The 13889-nt window shown below is 37.9% G+C and overlaps 1 protein-coding gene across 3 annotated transcripts; it reads right to left on the bottom strand.

Annotated features, from left to right (window-relative positions):
• Positions 1–6032: 6032 nt before the first annotated feature.
• LOC102080104 (uncharacterized) lies at positions 6033–8090 on the bottom strand. 3 transcript variants are annotated; one of them, XM_019352409.2, is made up of 6 exons: positions 7973–8090; positions 7783–7877; positions 7186–7312; positions 6917–7034; positions 6755–6837; positions 6033–6617 (listed from the first exon to the last, which is right to left on the bottom strand). In XM_019352409.2, the coding sequence occupies exons 1-6, from the start codon at positions 8048–8050 to the stop codon at positions 6504–6506; spliced, it is 615 nt and encodes a 204-aa protein (XP_019207954.1). In that variant the 5' UTR covers positions 8051–8090; the 3' UTR covers positions 6033–6503. The 3 variants fall into 3 exon arrangements, with proteins under 3 accessions (XP_019207954.1, XP_025760895.1, XP_019207959.1); XM_025905110.1 differs by having other exon boundaries at positions 6033–6624; positions 6755–6831; XM_019352414.2 differs by having other exon boundaries at positions 6755–6831.
• Positions 8091–13889: the final 5799 nt, after the last annotated feature.

Below are 13889 nucleotides of genomic sequence, written 5' to 3'. Positions count from 1 at the left end.
TATCCTTTTGTTTGCATTTGGAGACTCGGCATTTGAACCATCCCAAATATCCGGACCAGGGAACCAACTCCTCAAACCGGCTAAACTAACATTGTTTTGGATAAAAGAAAACCATATAAGCATGAGCCCTGGAATCTTGGCTTTTTAAAAAAAAGAAAAAAAAAAAGAAAGAAGAAGAAGTACCTACACATTACTTTTCTTATGTTCAGTATACTGGAGTTGCTGCTCACAGTTGCACTAATGTGTCTGTCAGCTGTCCCAAATGGAATGTCAGGCCGCACTCACGCCGGACACCTCCTTGACCTTATTTCCACGAGCCCTCGACTCAGCTGCAAAGTGCTTACGGGGTCAGTTTCCTTTTCATCAGAATTATCTGTCGTCATTCAGACATAAGTTGAGCAATGGTTTAACCAATTTTCCATCAAAGGGAATAAACCGAACATAGGATGTAAGTTAAGGAAATATAAAGTTTGACTATGGAGTGCATCTCCTTCAGCGTTCACAATAATGGACAGCATTTCTCTCAGTCAACTGACTGTTTAGGGGGGAAAAGCAGCTAATAGTTAGTGGGCTCTGTGGGTTGATGTTTGTTAATCACACTAGGAGTGAACAAAAGCAGAAAAAACCCTGTAAAGATGCGGACTGTGAAAGTCTGGTTTATACCATAAATCTTACCGGCTGTAGCTGGGGGTTTTTTGTGTGTTTTAAGTTATAAGCACGTATCAAGACTACTGTCTCCCATTGCTGATGTGATCCTCCTTTTTTTTTTGTTCCCTACTAATGATCTACGGTAATTTGTCCCCATAAAATAATAAGGTTTTATTAAAATCATTGTGATACAGAGATTTGATTTCTTCTGCATGCGTCGGATAAAAAAGTAATTTTGTCTACACTGAATGTAGTTTACCGACTGCTCCTCGGTCCAAACTGACTTTATGGTTCATACGTGTCAACTCAGGGAACTCCTGCCGTGACCTCCCCTCTGTGAACACACACACACACACACACACGCACACACACACACGCAGAAGGAGAGAAACAGAAAGATCATTAATGCAGAGGATTGCAGCAGCTCTTGGATTTTCACTCTCTGTCGGATTTTAGAAGAACGGTCACATAAATGTCATTACAAAGTTTTTACCTTTGCTTCAGTGTGTATTTAAATCCTTTCTCGTTCAAATTGTTTATTCACATAGTAAAGAAGTAGCTCAGTAAGTAGGAACAGCGATAGTTTAAAGACATTTTTATAATTCCCTCGAAGCACAGGCAGACGCAAGTGGTTTTCTGTCACTGGTTTATTTGAAGACTTCTCTCCAAAGCCACCGTGAAAACTATACAGTATTAACAAAATAAAACTCAGCGTAAGACACAGCACTAAAAATAACACTGTACAACAAACATGATAAATCAATAAATACCTCGTTGGCTGCATGCTGCAAAAAGGGAATTAGCCGCCGTTCTTCTGAGGTTTCCTTTAATCGTGTGTAGTTAAAGTCCACTTAACGTGTCTTCGAATAAAACCATCCTTTCTGCGCGCTTACAGGTGTTTTTCTTCTTTCTACCCAAAGAGGAAACTAGCGCAACTTGTCAGAGAACTTGACTTTCAAAATAAAAGCACCAAAATGTTGACTACAAAAAACAAACAAAGTAATGTACAGCTTAAACAGTTTACAATCATGACATGGATCTTGACAAGATAAAGAAATAATCCAAATTATATACAGTGTCATCATGCCAACAGCTACAATTTTCTACAATAATTTCACAAACTGCGGTTAAAAAAAATAAATCTGTAAATTCACAAATGATGGACTCTTTTCAGAGGTACGCTTCATGTACCTATAAACATACACTTAAAAGATGTACATTAGGCTGCACACTGGTTATGCCATTACGGATTTTGCTCAAGAGTCTGTTTGAGCTAAAAACTTGAAATATATATATATCTGTATATTTTAACATAGATAAAATGTTTTTTGGAGTCACAATTTAAACACTGTTTGAATAATCAAAGAGATATTTATAAAGGGCAGGCTTACCGGGAGCAGAGAAACACGCTGTTTTGTCTCTTTTGCATAAGCCACACCAGAAAAGCTCTGTGCAGATAGCAAAGTCTGCGCTGTGGGAGTGTCTGGACCCTCCACGCCACACAACCTCGCACTGGTCCCCAGGGGGGGCACGGCAAACTTGTAAGCCCTAGTTCCGGCTCCCGAAAAATATGCTTGAGTTGTTCTTGTGTCCAACAAAAATGAGTTCTGCTATGTTTTATTTTTAATGTTACTGCGTTAGCACAAATTAAAATCAAAAAATTATTAGTCTCTTAAATGAACGGCATCTTGTTAGACCGGGGACTTAAAAAACTGATACATTGTTTTACATCTTGTGCACACTTCAATGAAACTCGAAAAGTGGGACACACAATATGGAGATGATGACTCGGCATTTGTTAGGGAGGAGTGTAAGTATAGAGAGGAGGAATTCCCATTCATGTACTCTGCAATGTGCATTGTGTCCTTGTAACATGTTTTCTAAATAAATAGCTGTGAAAAAAAACATCAAAGTTGAGGTAAGTATTCACCACAGTATCGTGTTTTTTATTACTAGGGTCAAATTTCTCTTTGTGTAAAAAATTAAGCTGACATCCAAGTGTCAAAGGTCGGTTCTAAAAAACAAGTCAGTCCCTGAAGCTTATTTGTGCCACAGATGCTAATTCAGCGACAGTGTGTAAGGAATGCTTTGGGACATGTCTGATCTTGAAAACACTAACTTTGTTGTTACATTACAGCAATATTGAGGAAAGATTTAATGGCTGATCATGGAGCAGGATGAAGGTCAAAGGGAAAGTCCCTGCCACGCTTCCGGTTATGCTTCCATCCGGCGTAGTCGTCCGGCCATTCCGTGCTATATCACCCCTCCTGACCCGGAGTGGTATAACGTTTTGTAGAAAAGTTTGTTCGATTCGCTCTCTCTCTCTCACTCTTATCAAAATAATAAATTCTCTGGGGGTTTTTTTTCTCATACGTTTATGGTACGAGACGGAGGAAGCATCCCGATCTCTCGGAGGTAACTGACCGGGATGAACCGACGGTCGTCTGACTCCTTCTTGATGTGCGTAAAACAAGGCCGTTTACTTTTAGGGTTTCTGTTTTTCTGTCTATTGAAAAAACCCTGTTGTAAAAGTAGCTCAAAAAAATGAAGAAAAACTCTTTACTTTGATCTGGGAAGGAGTGGCTGCACAAAACCAAAATACCTCATATAGGTGTTTTAACAAAAATACTTGGGATAGAGTTCTGAATATGTGCTTTTTTTTCTTTTTCTTTTTTTTACTCGAGGTTATTTTACACGTACAAGGAGTTGAGGCCTCTATGAAATTCTTTGCTTGGCTGGAGGCATTAAGAAATACTAATAACGATTAGAGGGGTTGTTGACTCCTCCTCGATGTGCGTAAAACAAGACCGTTTTCTTTTAGAGTTTCTGTCTATTGAGAAAACCCATTGTAAAAGGAGCTCAAAAAAATGAAGAAAAACTCTTTACTTTGATCTGACAAGGAGTGGCTGCACAAAACATACCTCATCGGGGTGTTTTAATAATAATATTTTTTCGCTAAGGCTTACTTTACACATACGGGCGCACTATAGGTTATAAGCATTGAACTCTGGAAAGGGACGACTCCTCCTTGACCCGCGGGTGTGTGTGTGCGTGTGTGTGTGTGTGTGGGTGGGTGTGTGCGTGTGTGTGTGTGTGTGTGTGTGAGAAACAAGACCGTCTGCCTCGGCAATTATCTTTTACGGTTTGTTTTTCTGTCTGTTGTAAAAGGGACTCTCAAAAAAGAAAAGTCTTTCCCACACAATAGCGCATCTGAGGGTGTTTTAATTGTTTAAGCAAGTATCCTAAGTATTCACTAAGGGATATTTATTTATTTTTACACGTACGAGGTGGGCAGTCTGTAGGTTACAAGCAGATAGAAAGTTCTTCTTTTCATTACAAGCGATGGTGTAGCCTGCCTCCACCCCGCTCTATAAAAAATGCAATTTGTTGCTAGGCTGATAATCTTAAAGGTTTGTCATTGCGTCTGTAATAAAAGAAAAGAAAATACTATTGAAAGAAATGGTTCTCTACAGCCAATAGGAAGTCAGTCTTTTTTTCCCATTACAAGCGCTGGTGTAGCTTACCTCCACCCGGCACTATATATGTGTATATATGTGTGTATATATATATATATATGTATATATATATATATGTATATATATATATATATATATGTAATCCGTTACTAGTCGTTTAATCTTAAAGTTTTTTTATTTTATTGTGCCTGTAATATAAGAAAGTAAAATTACATCCGCTATTGAAAAAAGAAATAGTTCTTTACTGAGAAAATTGTCATAATATTTAAACATTCAAACTATGAGTTTGTCTGTGGAAAACTAACTGCCACTCTGTCTCTCTATACAGCACTGACTCAACAGAAATCTGATGCGTCACCCCCATGTCTCAGGAACCCCTCCCTCTCTGATCCCCAGATCTCTTCCCTGTCCAAGTACAGAGGAACGCAGGGCTGCAGAATGAAAGGATCCATCTTGTGTCTGTGCATAGAAAAGTGTGCGCCGCCCTCTCTGTTTTTATTCTCCTCCCTCCACAGACCCCCCTCTAAAAACTTTTTTTTTTTTTCCAACAACAGGTGTCGCAACAGGTGGCGCGATTATGGATCATATTACACACTTCCGGAGTTCCCCCCTCCCCTCTCCGGATGCAATTCGTCACGCTTAGGGATCAAATTACACACTTCCGGTGGGGGAGGGGAGGGGTCAAAAGGTCAAGGCTAGGGTCATCAATCAAATTTTGACACAAGCCGTATGGGATTAGTTTTTGAGGTGACACTGATATCTCACTGGATTCTGACTCTAGGCCATCTCCACTCTTCACCCAGTCATCCACAGCCAAATTTACTGTATGGTTTTCCTGAAAATTGATAGTAAACTTTGCACAATTTACTCTACTGTACTCTATATATTCCCATCTTTTTACTCATATTACAGGAAAACTGTAAGAGGTGACGCAGATGTCTCACTGGATTCTGACTGTGGGTGACCCCCACTCTTCACCCTGTGATCCACAGCCAAATTTACTGTATGGTTTTCCTGAAAATTGATAGTAAACTTTGCACAATTTACTCTACTGTACTCTATATATTCCCATCTTTTTACTCATATTACAGGAAAACTGTAAGAGGTGACGCAGATGTCTCACTGGATTCTGACTGTGGGTGACCCCCACTCTTCACCCTGTGATCCACAGCCAAATTTACTGTACGGTTTTCCTGAAAATTGATAGTAAACTTTGCACTATTTACTGTACTGTACTCTATATATTCCTATCTTTGACCTCAGATTACAGGAAAACTGTAAGAGGTGACACAGATATCTCACTGGATTCTGACTCTGGGTGACCCCCACTCTTCACCCTGTCATATACAGCCAAATTTACTGTACGGGTTTTCTGAAAATTGATAGTAAACATTGTACAATTTACTCTACTGTACTCTATATATTCCAATCTTTCACCTCAGATTGCAGGAAAACTGTAAGAGGTGACGCAGATATTTCACTGGATTCTGACTCTGGGTGACCCCCACTCTTCACCCTGTGATCCACACACAAATTTACTGTACGGTTTTCCTGAAAATTGATAGTAAACTTTGCACAATTTACTCTACTGTACTCTATATATTCCCATCTTTCACCTCAGATTACAGGAAAACTATAAGAGGTGACACTGATATCTCACTGGATTTTGACTCTAGGCCATCTCCACTCTTCACCCTGTGATCCACAGCCAAATTTACTGTACGGTTTTCCAGTAAATCAATAGTGAACTTTACCCAAATTACTGTACTGTTTTCTGATTAAATTAAATCGTAATCTATTACTGAACAAAATGAGTTCATTCAAGTATTTGCTTAACTACAAGAAATTTCTTTCCACACAAAATTTAAATTTTCAAAACATCATTCACACACCACCTCAAGTAGCAACTTTAGTTTTAGACATTATTTATTCAGCGCTTAATCACAACAATAGTCACCTCAAGGCACTTTACATAATAAGTTAAACCTTACAATAATACATACAGAGAAACACCCAACAATCATATGACCCCCTATGAGCAATCACTTTGGCGACAGTGGGAAGGAAAAACTCCCTTCTAACAGGAAGAAACCTCCAGCAGAACCAGGCTCAGGGAGGGGCGGCCATCTGCTGTGACCGGTCAGGGTGAGAAATTACATTTCTCATATTACAGATTTCTCAGATTACTATTATACAGTTTTGATATATTGTTATTCATTATCTGTCATCACACAAATCAACCCAAAAAATCAAAAAGGAAATACTTAAAATACGTGCTCAAAGCAAGAATGTTATACATATTGTGTTTTACACGTGTTCCTCAAAACACCAATAATAACTATAAGCAGATTATTCTAGTAGCTTTCACTGCATGTAGAATTAGGTTACACAAAGCACACACTTCCACTCTGTCTTCTGAGCGCTGCTGAGCTGTTCATTTGTCATGTCCAGGCATTCAGAATGGAACCAGCAGTTGCAGTTATCACACTGAATCTGTAAACAAATAACATATGAGTTTTCATAAACACATGAAGTAAATAATTCTATGATTTCATAATTTACAATCCTTAACAACACAGAGTCAAATACTTTGTTGTAGATAACAAAACTATTTTTTAAAAACACTATACCCAGTCAGTGATGGAGGGTCCTGGATTGGGTGGTTTCGCTGTTGCACACATGGCACAGTTGGTGTCACTGTCAAATACTAAAACATAAAATATATATATATATGTTAGTGTCCTTCGGTTTGACACAAACAAATATGTCCATTTGAAAAAGATATTACACACCTGAGGCCTCAAGTATTGTCTGTGCAAATGTCCTTCGTGCCTGGGCCATCTCTTTTTTTGCCGTCAAAAATGTCATTTCTGGTTTATTTGGGAATGCTTCCATTACTGCTTTGGCCATCTGAAATGAAAACAAAAAATAAAATTTAATTGAAAACATCTGCAAATGTTACACTTCCTATTTAAACAGTTTAACCTTTTGAGATTATTTTTAACTTATCTTCTTATCTAATTTTACAGAACAATATTATTGCTTTAATGTGGTACCATACCATGATGACCATTACTCCGCAGCTAGAACCATCCCGTTGAAATGGATGTGTCAGTACTCCTCCTCGAAGTCTCACATTCACCCAGTCTGTTTTGTTGTAGCATGTCCTTCTCATTTTGAAGTATTCACTGTGTGAACATAATGTACATGACATTTATATAGAAATGAAAGATAAAAGTCACACAGAAAAAGAACATTCTGTACTTTTTATAAATCACATAGACACATATAATACATATCAATGTGTTTTTAATGGCGTGTCAGAAAGCCCTGTGCTGTAGATTATGTTACATGAAGTATCAAAAATAATAATATGTTCTTTTAAATCTACAAATGTTAACTGTGTCAAATGTCTCACTGCTTAAACACTGTCAGGGTATTTTTATTATTTAAAATTACATATGTGTGTAATTTTGAAGTAATTTTTTTTAATTCTTTAAAGAACTGATAACCGTGGATTTTATTACACTTTCATCTACAACCATATGTTCACCTATAGAAAAAGACATCCTCTGTCCTCCTGTCACTTTTCTAATGGCATTACAGAGTACCTAATATTTTATGTTATTATTATATACATGTAATAATGCATGATTACCGGAATCTTTTGGCTGCACGGTCAGACTCTTCCTGCTCCAAAGAGTTTCTTGAAGGATCGACCAAATACAGACAGCTGTCATCTGCATTTATGTACTGCGATAGATTAATAAATTTAAAAAGTACATAAATTATGAAGAATGTTTTATTGAAACAAACTTTTTTTTCACAGAAATGCTGCTTGTACTAACCAGAAACTTCCAGTGTACATTTCCAATGTTCACAAAGGATAAAATGGCTCGGTAGTTGTCAAAGTTCACCTGTGACATATTAGGAACTAGAAAAAGTTTGCATTTCCTGCGAAAATGCTGTGTGGATGCCGGAATGCTGAAGCTGTCTGCTGAAAATGACTGAAAAAGATGAAAAGCTGCAAAAAATTGTATGGCAATAAAGAAACTGAAAATTCTGCTGAAAAGAAGTGAAGAAGCAGAATTTTTTTGCTGAAAAGTGGTGAAAAGCCAAAAATTCTACTGAAAGGGGTAAAGACAGAGAAATTGTTGCTGAAAAGTGGTGAAAAAAAAAAAAGTTGCCATGAGCAGGTTTCGAACCTGGCTCTCCTAGTTTCTAAGCACCTACTCATCTCACTAAGCCAAAGTCGCTCTCGCGCTCATTCTCACAAAGAAGAGGTGGAGAGACGGACAAGTCTGCTGAAATGAGCAGAAGCTGCTGAGAATTGTGCTGATAAGAGGAGAAAAGGCTGAAAATTTTGCTGAAAAGAGGTTTTTGCTGAAAACAGCTGAAAAAGCTGGGATTTGTGCTGAAAAAACTAAAAGTTCTGCTGAAAAGGGGTGAAAAAGCTGAAATTTGTGTTGAAAAGAGTTAAAAAAAAGTTTAACTGTTAACTGAAAGAAATGTTGCCATAAGCGGGATTTGAACCTGGGCCTCCCAGTCTGAGAACGGCTGCTTATCTCACTGAGCTAAAACACAGCTCAAACCGGCAAGGAAAACTAGTGACCAGACTGATAGTGTGGCAGAAATGGGCAAAAAATATTGCATAAAAAATTCAATATCTCAAAAAGTATAGAAGTTATGAGCACCAAAAGTCATAGCAGGAAAGAGCAGAAAGAGCAGAATTTTTTAAGATTTGAACGGTGAAAATAGCACAAAAACTGAGGGAGTAGTTAAGTGCCGAAAAACGTACGGAAGCAACTAGTAAATAGTGGAATAAAGAACTAGAAAAATTTGCATTTCCTGCGAAAATGCTGTGTGGATGCCTTAACGCTGAAGCTGTCTGCTGAAAAGCTGAAAAAGATGAAAAGTTGCAAAAAGTTGCATGGTGGTGAAAAAAAACATGTCGCCCTGAGCAGGATTCGAACCTGGCCTTGCTGGTCTCAAGGCAGCTGCTCATCTCACTGAGCTAAACTCACTCTCTCTAAAAAGAGGAGGAGAGATGCACAATTCTGCTCAAATGAGCAGAAGCTGCTGAGAATTGTGCTGAGAAGAGGTGAAAAGGCTGAAAATTTTGCAGAAAAGAAGTGAATCAGCAGAATTTCTGCAGAAAAGAGGCAAAGAAGCAGAACGTTGCGCTGAAAAGAGATGAATCAGCAGAATTTCTGCTGAAAAGAGGTTTTTTCTGAAAACAGCTGAGATTTGTACTGATAAGAGGTGAAAAGGCTGAAAATTTTGCAGAAGAGGTGAATAAGCAGAATTTGGGCTAAAAAGAGGTGAAAAAACTGAAAATTTTGCTGAAAAGGGGTGAAAAAGCTGAAATTGAGTTAAAAAGAGTTAAAAAAAAGTTTAATTGTTAACTGAAAGAAATGTTGCCATAAGCGGGATTTGAACCCAGGCCTCCCAGTCTGAGAACGGCTGCTCATCTCACTGAGCTAAAACACAGCTCAGCCCGGTGAGCAGAAACAAGTGACCACATTGATAATGTGTTCCATTCATTTCAATGGGCAAAAAATATTGCAAAAAAAATTCAATATCTCAGAAAGTATAGAAGTTATGAGCACCAAAAGTCATAGCAGGAAAGAGCAGAAAAAGCAGAATTTTTTAAGAGTTGAATGGTGCAAATAGCACAAAAACTGAAGGAGTAGATAAGGTCCAAAGAACGGAGCAACTTGAAGAATAATAATAAAGAACTAGAAAAAGTTTGCATTTCCTGCGAAAATGCTGTGTGGATGCCTTAACGCTGAAGTTGCCTGCTGAAAAAGCTGAAAAAGTTGAAAACTTGGAAAAAGTTATATGGCGGTGAAGAAACTGAAAATTCTGCTGAAAACAGGTGAAGAAGCAGAATTTTTTTGCTGAAAAGTGGTGAAAAGCCAAAAATTCTACTGAAAGGGGTAAAGACAGAGAAATTTTTGCTGAAAACTGGTGAAAACAAAATGTTGCCCTGAGCAGGATTCGAACCTGGCCCTCCTAATTTCAAAGCGGCTACTCATCTCACTGAGCCAAAGTCACTCTCAATGGGTTAAACTCATTCTTACAAAGAAGAGGTGGAGAGACGGACCATTCTGCTGAAATGAGCAGAAGCTGCTGAGAATTGTGCTGAGAAGAAGTGAAAAGGCTGAAAATTTTGCAGAAAAGAGGTGAATCAGCAGAATTTCTGCAGAAAAGAGGTAAAGAAGCAATAAGTTGCGCTGAGAAGAGATGAATCAGCAGAATTTCTGCTCAAAGGCGGCTATTCATTTCCCTGAGCCAAAGTCATTCTCTCAAGAAGAGGTGGAGAGACGGACAATTCTGCTGAAATAAGCAGAAGCTGCTGACAATTGTGCTGAGAAGAGGTGAAAAGGCTGAAAATTTTGCAGAAAAGAGGTGAATCAGCAGAATTTCTGCAGAAAAGAGGCAAAGAAGAGGAAACTTGCGCTGAAAAGAGATGAATCAGCAGAGTTTCTGCTCAAAAGAGTTGTCTTTTTTCTGAATACAGCCAAAAAAGCTGGAATTTGTGCTGAAAAGGGGTGAAAAAAATGAAAATTTTGCTGAAAAGGGGTGAAGAAGCTAAAGTATACTAAATCAAAGTATTTGTGCCAAAACATAGTGTTTCTGCCATATTGTGGTACTACTACATTACAACATGAATACGGATTAAAGATGAAAGAAACTGGCAACAAATTCCTCCACTACAAACCAGTCTGATACCACTTCTTTGCAGTGTTCACGTTTACTAAGGCACTACCCAAAAGGCGCCACAAGAGCGCACTCCAACACAAGAGATGAGGTGAATGAGCAGAATTTCTGCTGAAAAGAGGCACAAGGTTCTGTATGTAGAAAAAGAAACACTGTTGAACCATGTGTGAAATAAATAAAGAAATGAAATGAAAGAACAACCTGGTTCTGCTCAAATTCACCAATCAGAGGTACTGCCTCAGTCTGCTTCATCAGGCTGTGTACTTGTTTCTGCCATGGAGCGTTAACAAGAATCTGAGGTCCATATTAGAAAAAATGCTAAAATCATAAAAGTTTGCAGAATTGTAATAAATTAGCAATATAAATTACAGGTCTGTGATAGTGTCTAAATTTGTAGTGAAAAAAAAAAAAAACGTGGACCAAGGTGGGATTGAACCCATGACCTTTGAGCTGCAGAGCCGTGTCATTACTGATTGCGCCACCTGGAAAGGGGCGGGGGTCTGAAAGACAGATACTTGTGCAGTCAGAAAATAGATCGCGGTGAGAGGCGAAAAACGCCGTTTTTTGGAGTTACAAAACGTCGTGTAACTCAAAAACTAGGAGGGCTAGCAGCATAATTCTTGTACTGGGTGAATCAGCGGACTTTGGTGTATTTTGACTGCGATTTTCATAGCTCTTTCTACCTCCGTCGCGGAGATATGACGAGAGAAGAAACGGCTTCATTTCCAGAGTTGGCACAAGCCTCATGTCCTAACTTTGCTTTGTTCAAGAGATATGGCGATTTGAAAATACCTCCCGTTACAGAATTTCAGCTCTGAATTTCAAAACCTCCCCATAGACTTTGAATGGGGAGTTGTCAGACCTTGTGTCACTCCGAGGCAAATTGCGAAAAAACGGTAAATCTCACAATAAAGTTAGTGACATTGTCTGAAAGCCAGCAAAAATACCTACGTTTTGATGTATAATTTGTGGGGGTTGAGTGGAAATTGATCGAGTAGCAAGAAGTTATTTAGACATGAAGAGAAAATTCAGAACAGACCAGCACTCACTCTGACTTAATTGCATAGCAACCATAGCAACGCATGTATTTTCTGAAAAATAACAGTTTTGCAACTGAAAACTTAAAGAGAGATAAGATTAAAACGGTAGAAGATCTGAAAAAGCTGAATCAGACAGGAATAGCCCAATAATCTGAGAACATTTTAAAATTTGAATGGAGTTTCTAGGTGAAAGTATGACAAAGTAGTTAAGTTTCAAAAACAAGAAAGTTTTAGCAGAATTGTGGAAGTTCTCCATTCATTTCAATGGGACAAATTAAAGGAAAAAAGTGTAATATTTTAAAAAGTATAATAGTTATAAACACCAAAAGATATAGCTGGAATTAGCAGAAAGAGCAGAACAGTTTAGAGTTTGAACGGAGAAAATCGGCTGAAAACTGGAGAAGTAGTTAAGTGCCGAAAAACGCGAGCACCTTGAAAAAGAATAAAGTTTAAAGAGAAACAGGAACTCAATAGTGTGGAAGCCCTTGAGGGCATCCACACAATAAAGAGAAACAGGAACTCAATAGTGTGGAAGCCCTTGAGGGCATCCACACAATAAAGAGAAACAGGAAAACAATAGTGTGGAAGCCCTTGAGGGCATCCACACAATAACTAGAAAAATTTGCATTTCCTGCGAAAATGCAGTGTGGATGTTGTAATGCTGAAGCTGTCTGCTAAAAATAGTTGAAAAAGCTGAAAAGTTGCAGAAATTGTAAAAACTTTGCAGAAGCAAAGGACCTTTGCTAAAATGTAGTAACTTAGCAGAACTGCAATATCTTAGAGGAAACATAATACTTGGCAGAAATACAATAGCATAGCAGAACTTAGCAGAAACATTGTAACTTACCAGAAACACGATAACTTCTCAAAAATACAAGAATTTAGGAGAAATTGTATAAGATAACAGAAAGAATATATTTAGCCAAACATTCTTAAACATTACAGAAATACTATGATTTAGAAAAACAGTACAACATAGCAGAAATGCTGTGATTTACCAGAGACACTGCAATATACTATGAATATTGTAATTTTAAATAAATACTATGTTTTAGCAAAAATACTCCAGTTTAGCACAAGTATTATAACATAGCAGAAATACTATTCTATAGCAGAAATGATATATTTAGAAAGAAAAATATAATATAGTAGAAATACTATGATTTAGCAGAAATCCTACAATATAGCTTAATAACAATGATTTAGAACAGATACTATGATTGAGCACAATAGTAATAACTTAAGTGAAAATATTGGGAAGGTAAAATGACAAGCTGAATAAAAAGGAACATGGCTAAGTTTTGCCCAAAACTAATTTTTGTTCACCTGTGAAAAAAAATAAAATAAAAATACATTTAGAAAAAAACCCAAATAAGAACAGCCAACAGATACACAGAAAATCAAATATGGATACACAAATGTACAGAGAGAGAGACACAAACAGGGTCTATGCCAGTCAACCAGTCTGAATATATTATATTTTTATCCAACAATGACATGCTGCCCGAAAAATTGTCTTTCTCTCTCTCTCTCTCTCTCTCTCTCACACACACACACACACACACACACACACACAAACAAACAAACACAAAGCAGCAGCAGCAGCAAGTGAACAGGGGCTGTTAACAGCATGTTTCTAGGTAAGTCAAACAGCTGTGAGCTTCTCAATTTGGATCCACCAATCAGAGAGGCTGTGAGCTTTTTCCCGCCAAAACTGGTGCACCAAGTGCAGGCTTTTACACATGTAGCACAGAGAGAGACAGGATTTTTGCAGTCTATTTCTCATAGTGAGGACTCCCCTCAAACAAACAGCCATAAATTCCTAACCGTAGGGGCTAAAACGGTCATTCTAAGACCGTTTTGTTCAGAAGAGATGGGGGAATCTTAAAGTGTTGACAAATTATCATTAAAATATGAATTATTGAAGATATTTGACTTGTAATGCACCATAACTGAGTAGAGGCAAAGCAAAAACTGCTTTGACTTGCGCTCAAACAATGCT

Source organism: Oreochromis niloticus, unplaced genomic scaffold (genome assembly GCF_001858045.2).
Source record: "Oreochromis niloticus isolate F11D_XX unplaced genomic scaffold, O_niloticus_UMD_NMBU tig00008728_pilon, whole genome shotgun sequence".
Classification (NCBI taxonomy): domain Eukaryota; kingdom Metazoa; phylum Chordata; class Actinopteri; order Cichliformes; family Cichlidae; genus Oreochromis; species Oreochromis niloticus.
The sequence above is the reverse complement of the archived record's forward strand: the minus strand, read 5'-3'. Positions and strand labels throughout refer to the sequence as shown.

Excerpts from the sequence above, each read along its gene's own strand:
- LOC102080104 (XM_019352409.2), bottom strand. The coding sequence starts at position 8,050 with ATGTCACAGGTGAACTTTGACAACTACCGAGCCATTTTATCCTTTGTG. Across the intron at positions 6,838-6,916 it reads GACAATACTTGAGGCCTCAG|TTTTAGTATTTGACAGTGAC; the intron begins GTGTGTAATATC and ends ATATATTTTATG. Across the intron at positions 6,618-6,754 it reads GACCCTCCATCACTGACTGG|ATTCAGTGTGATAACTGCAA; the intron begins GTATAGTGTTTT and ends ATTTGTTTACAG.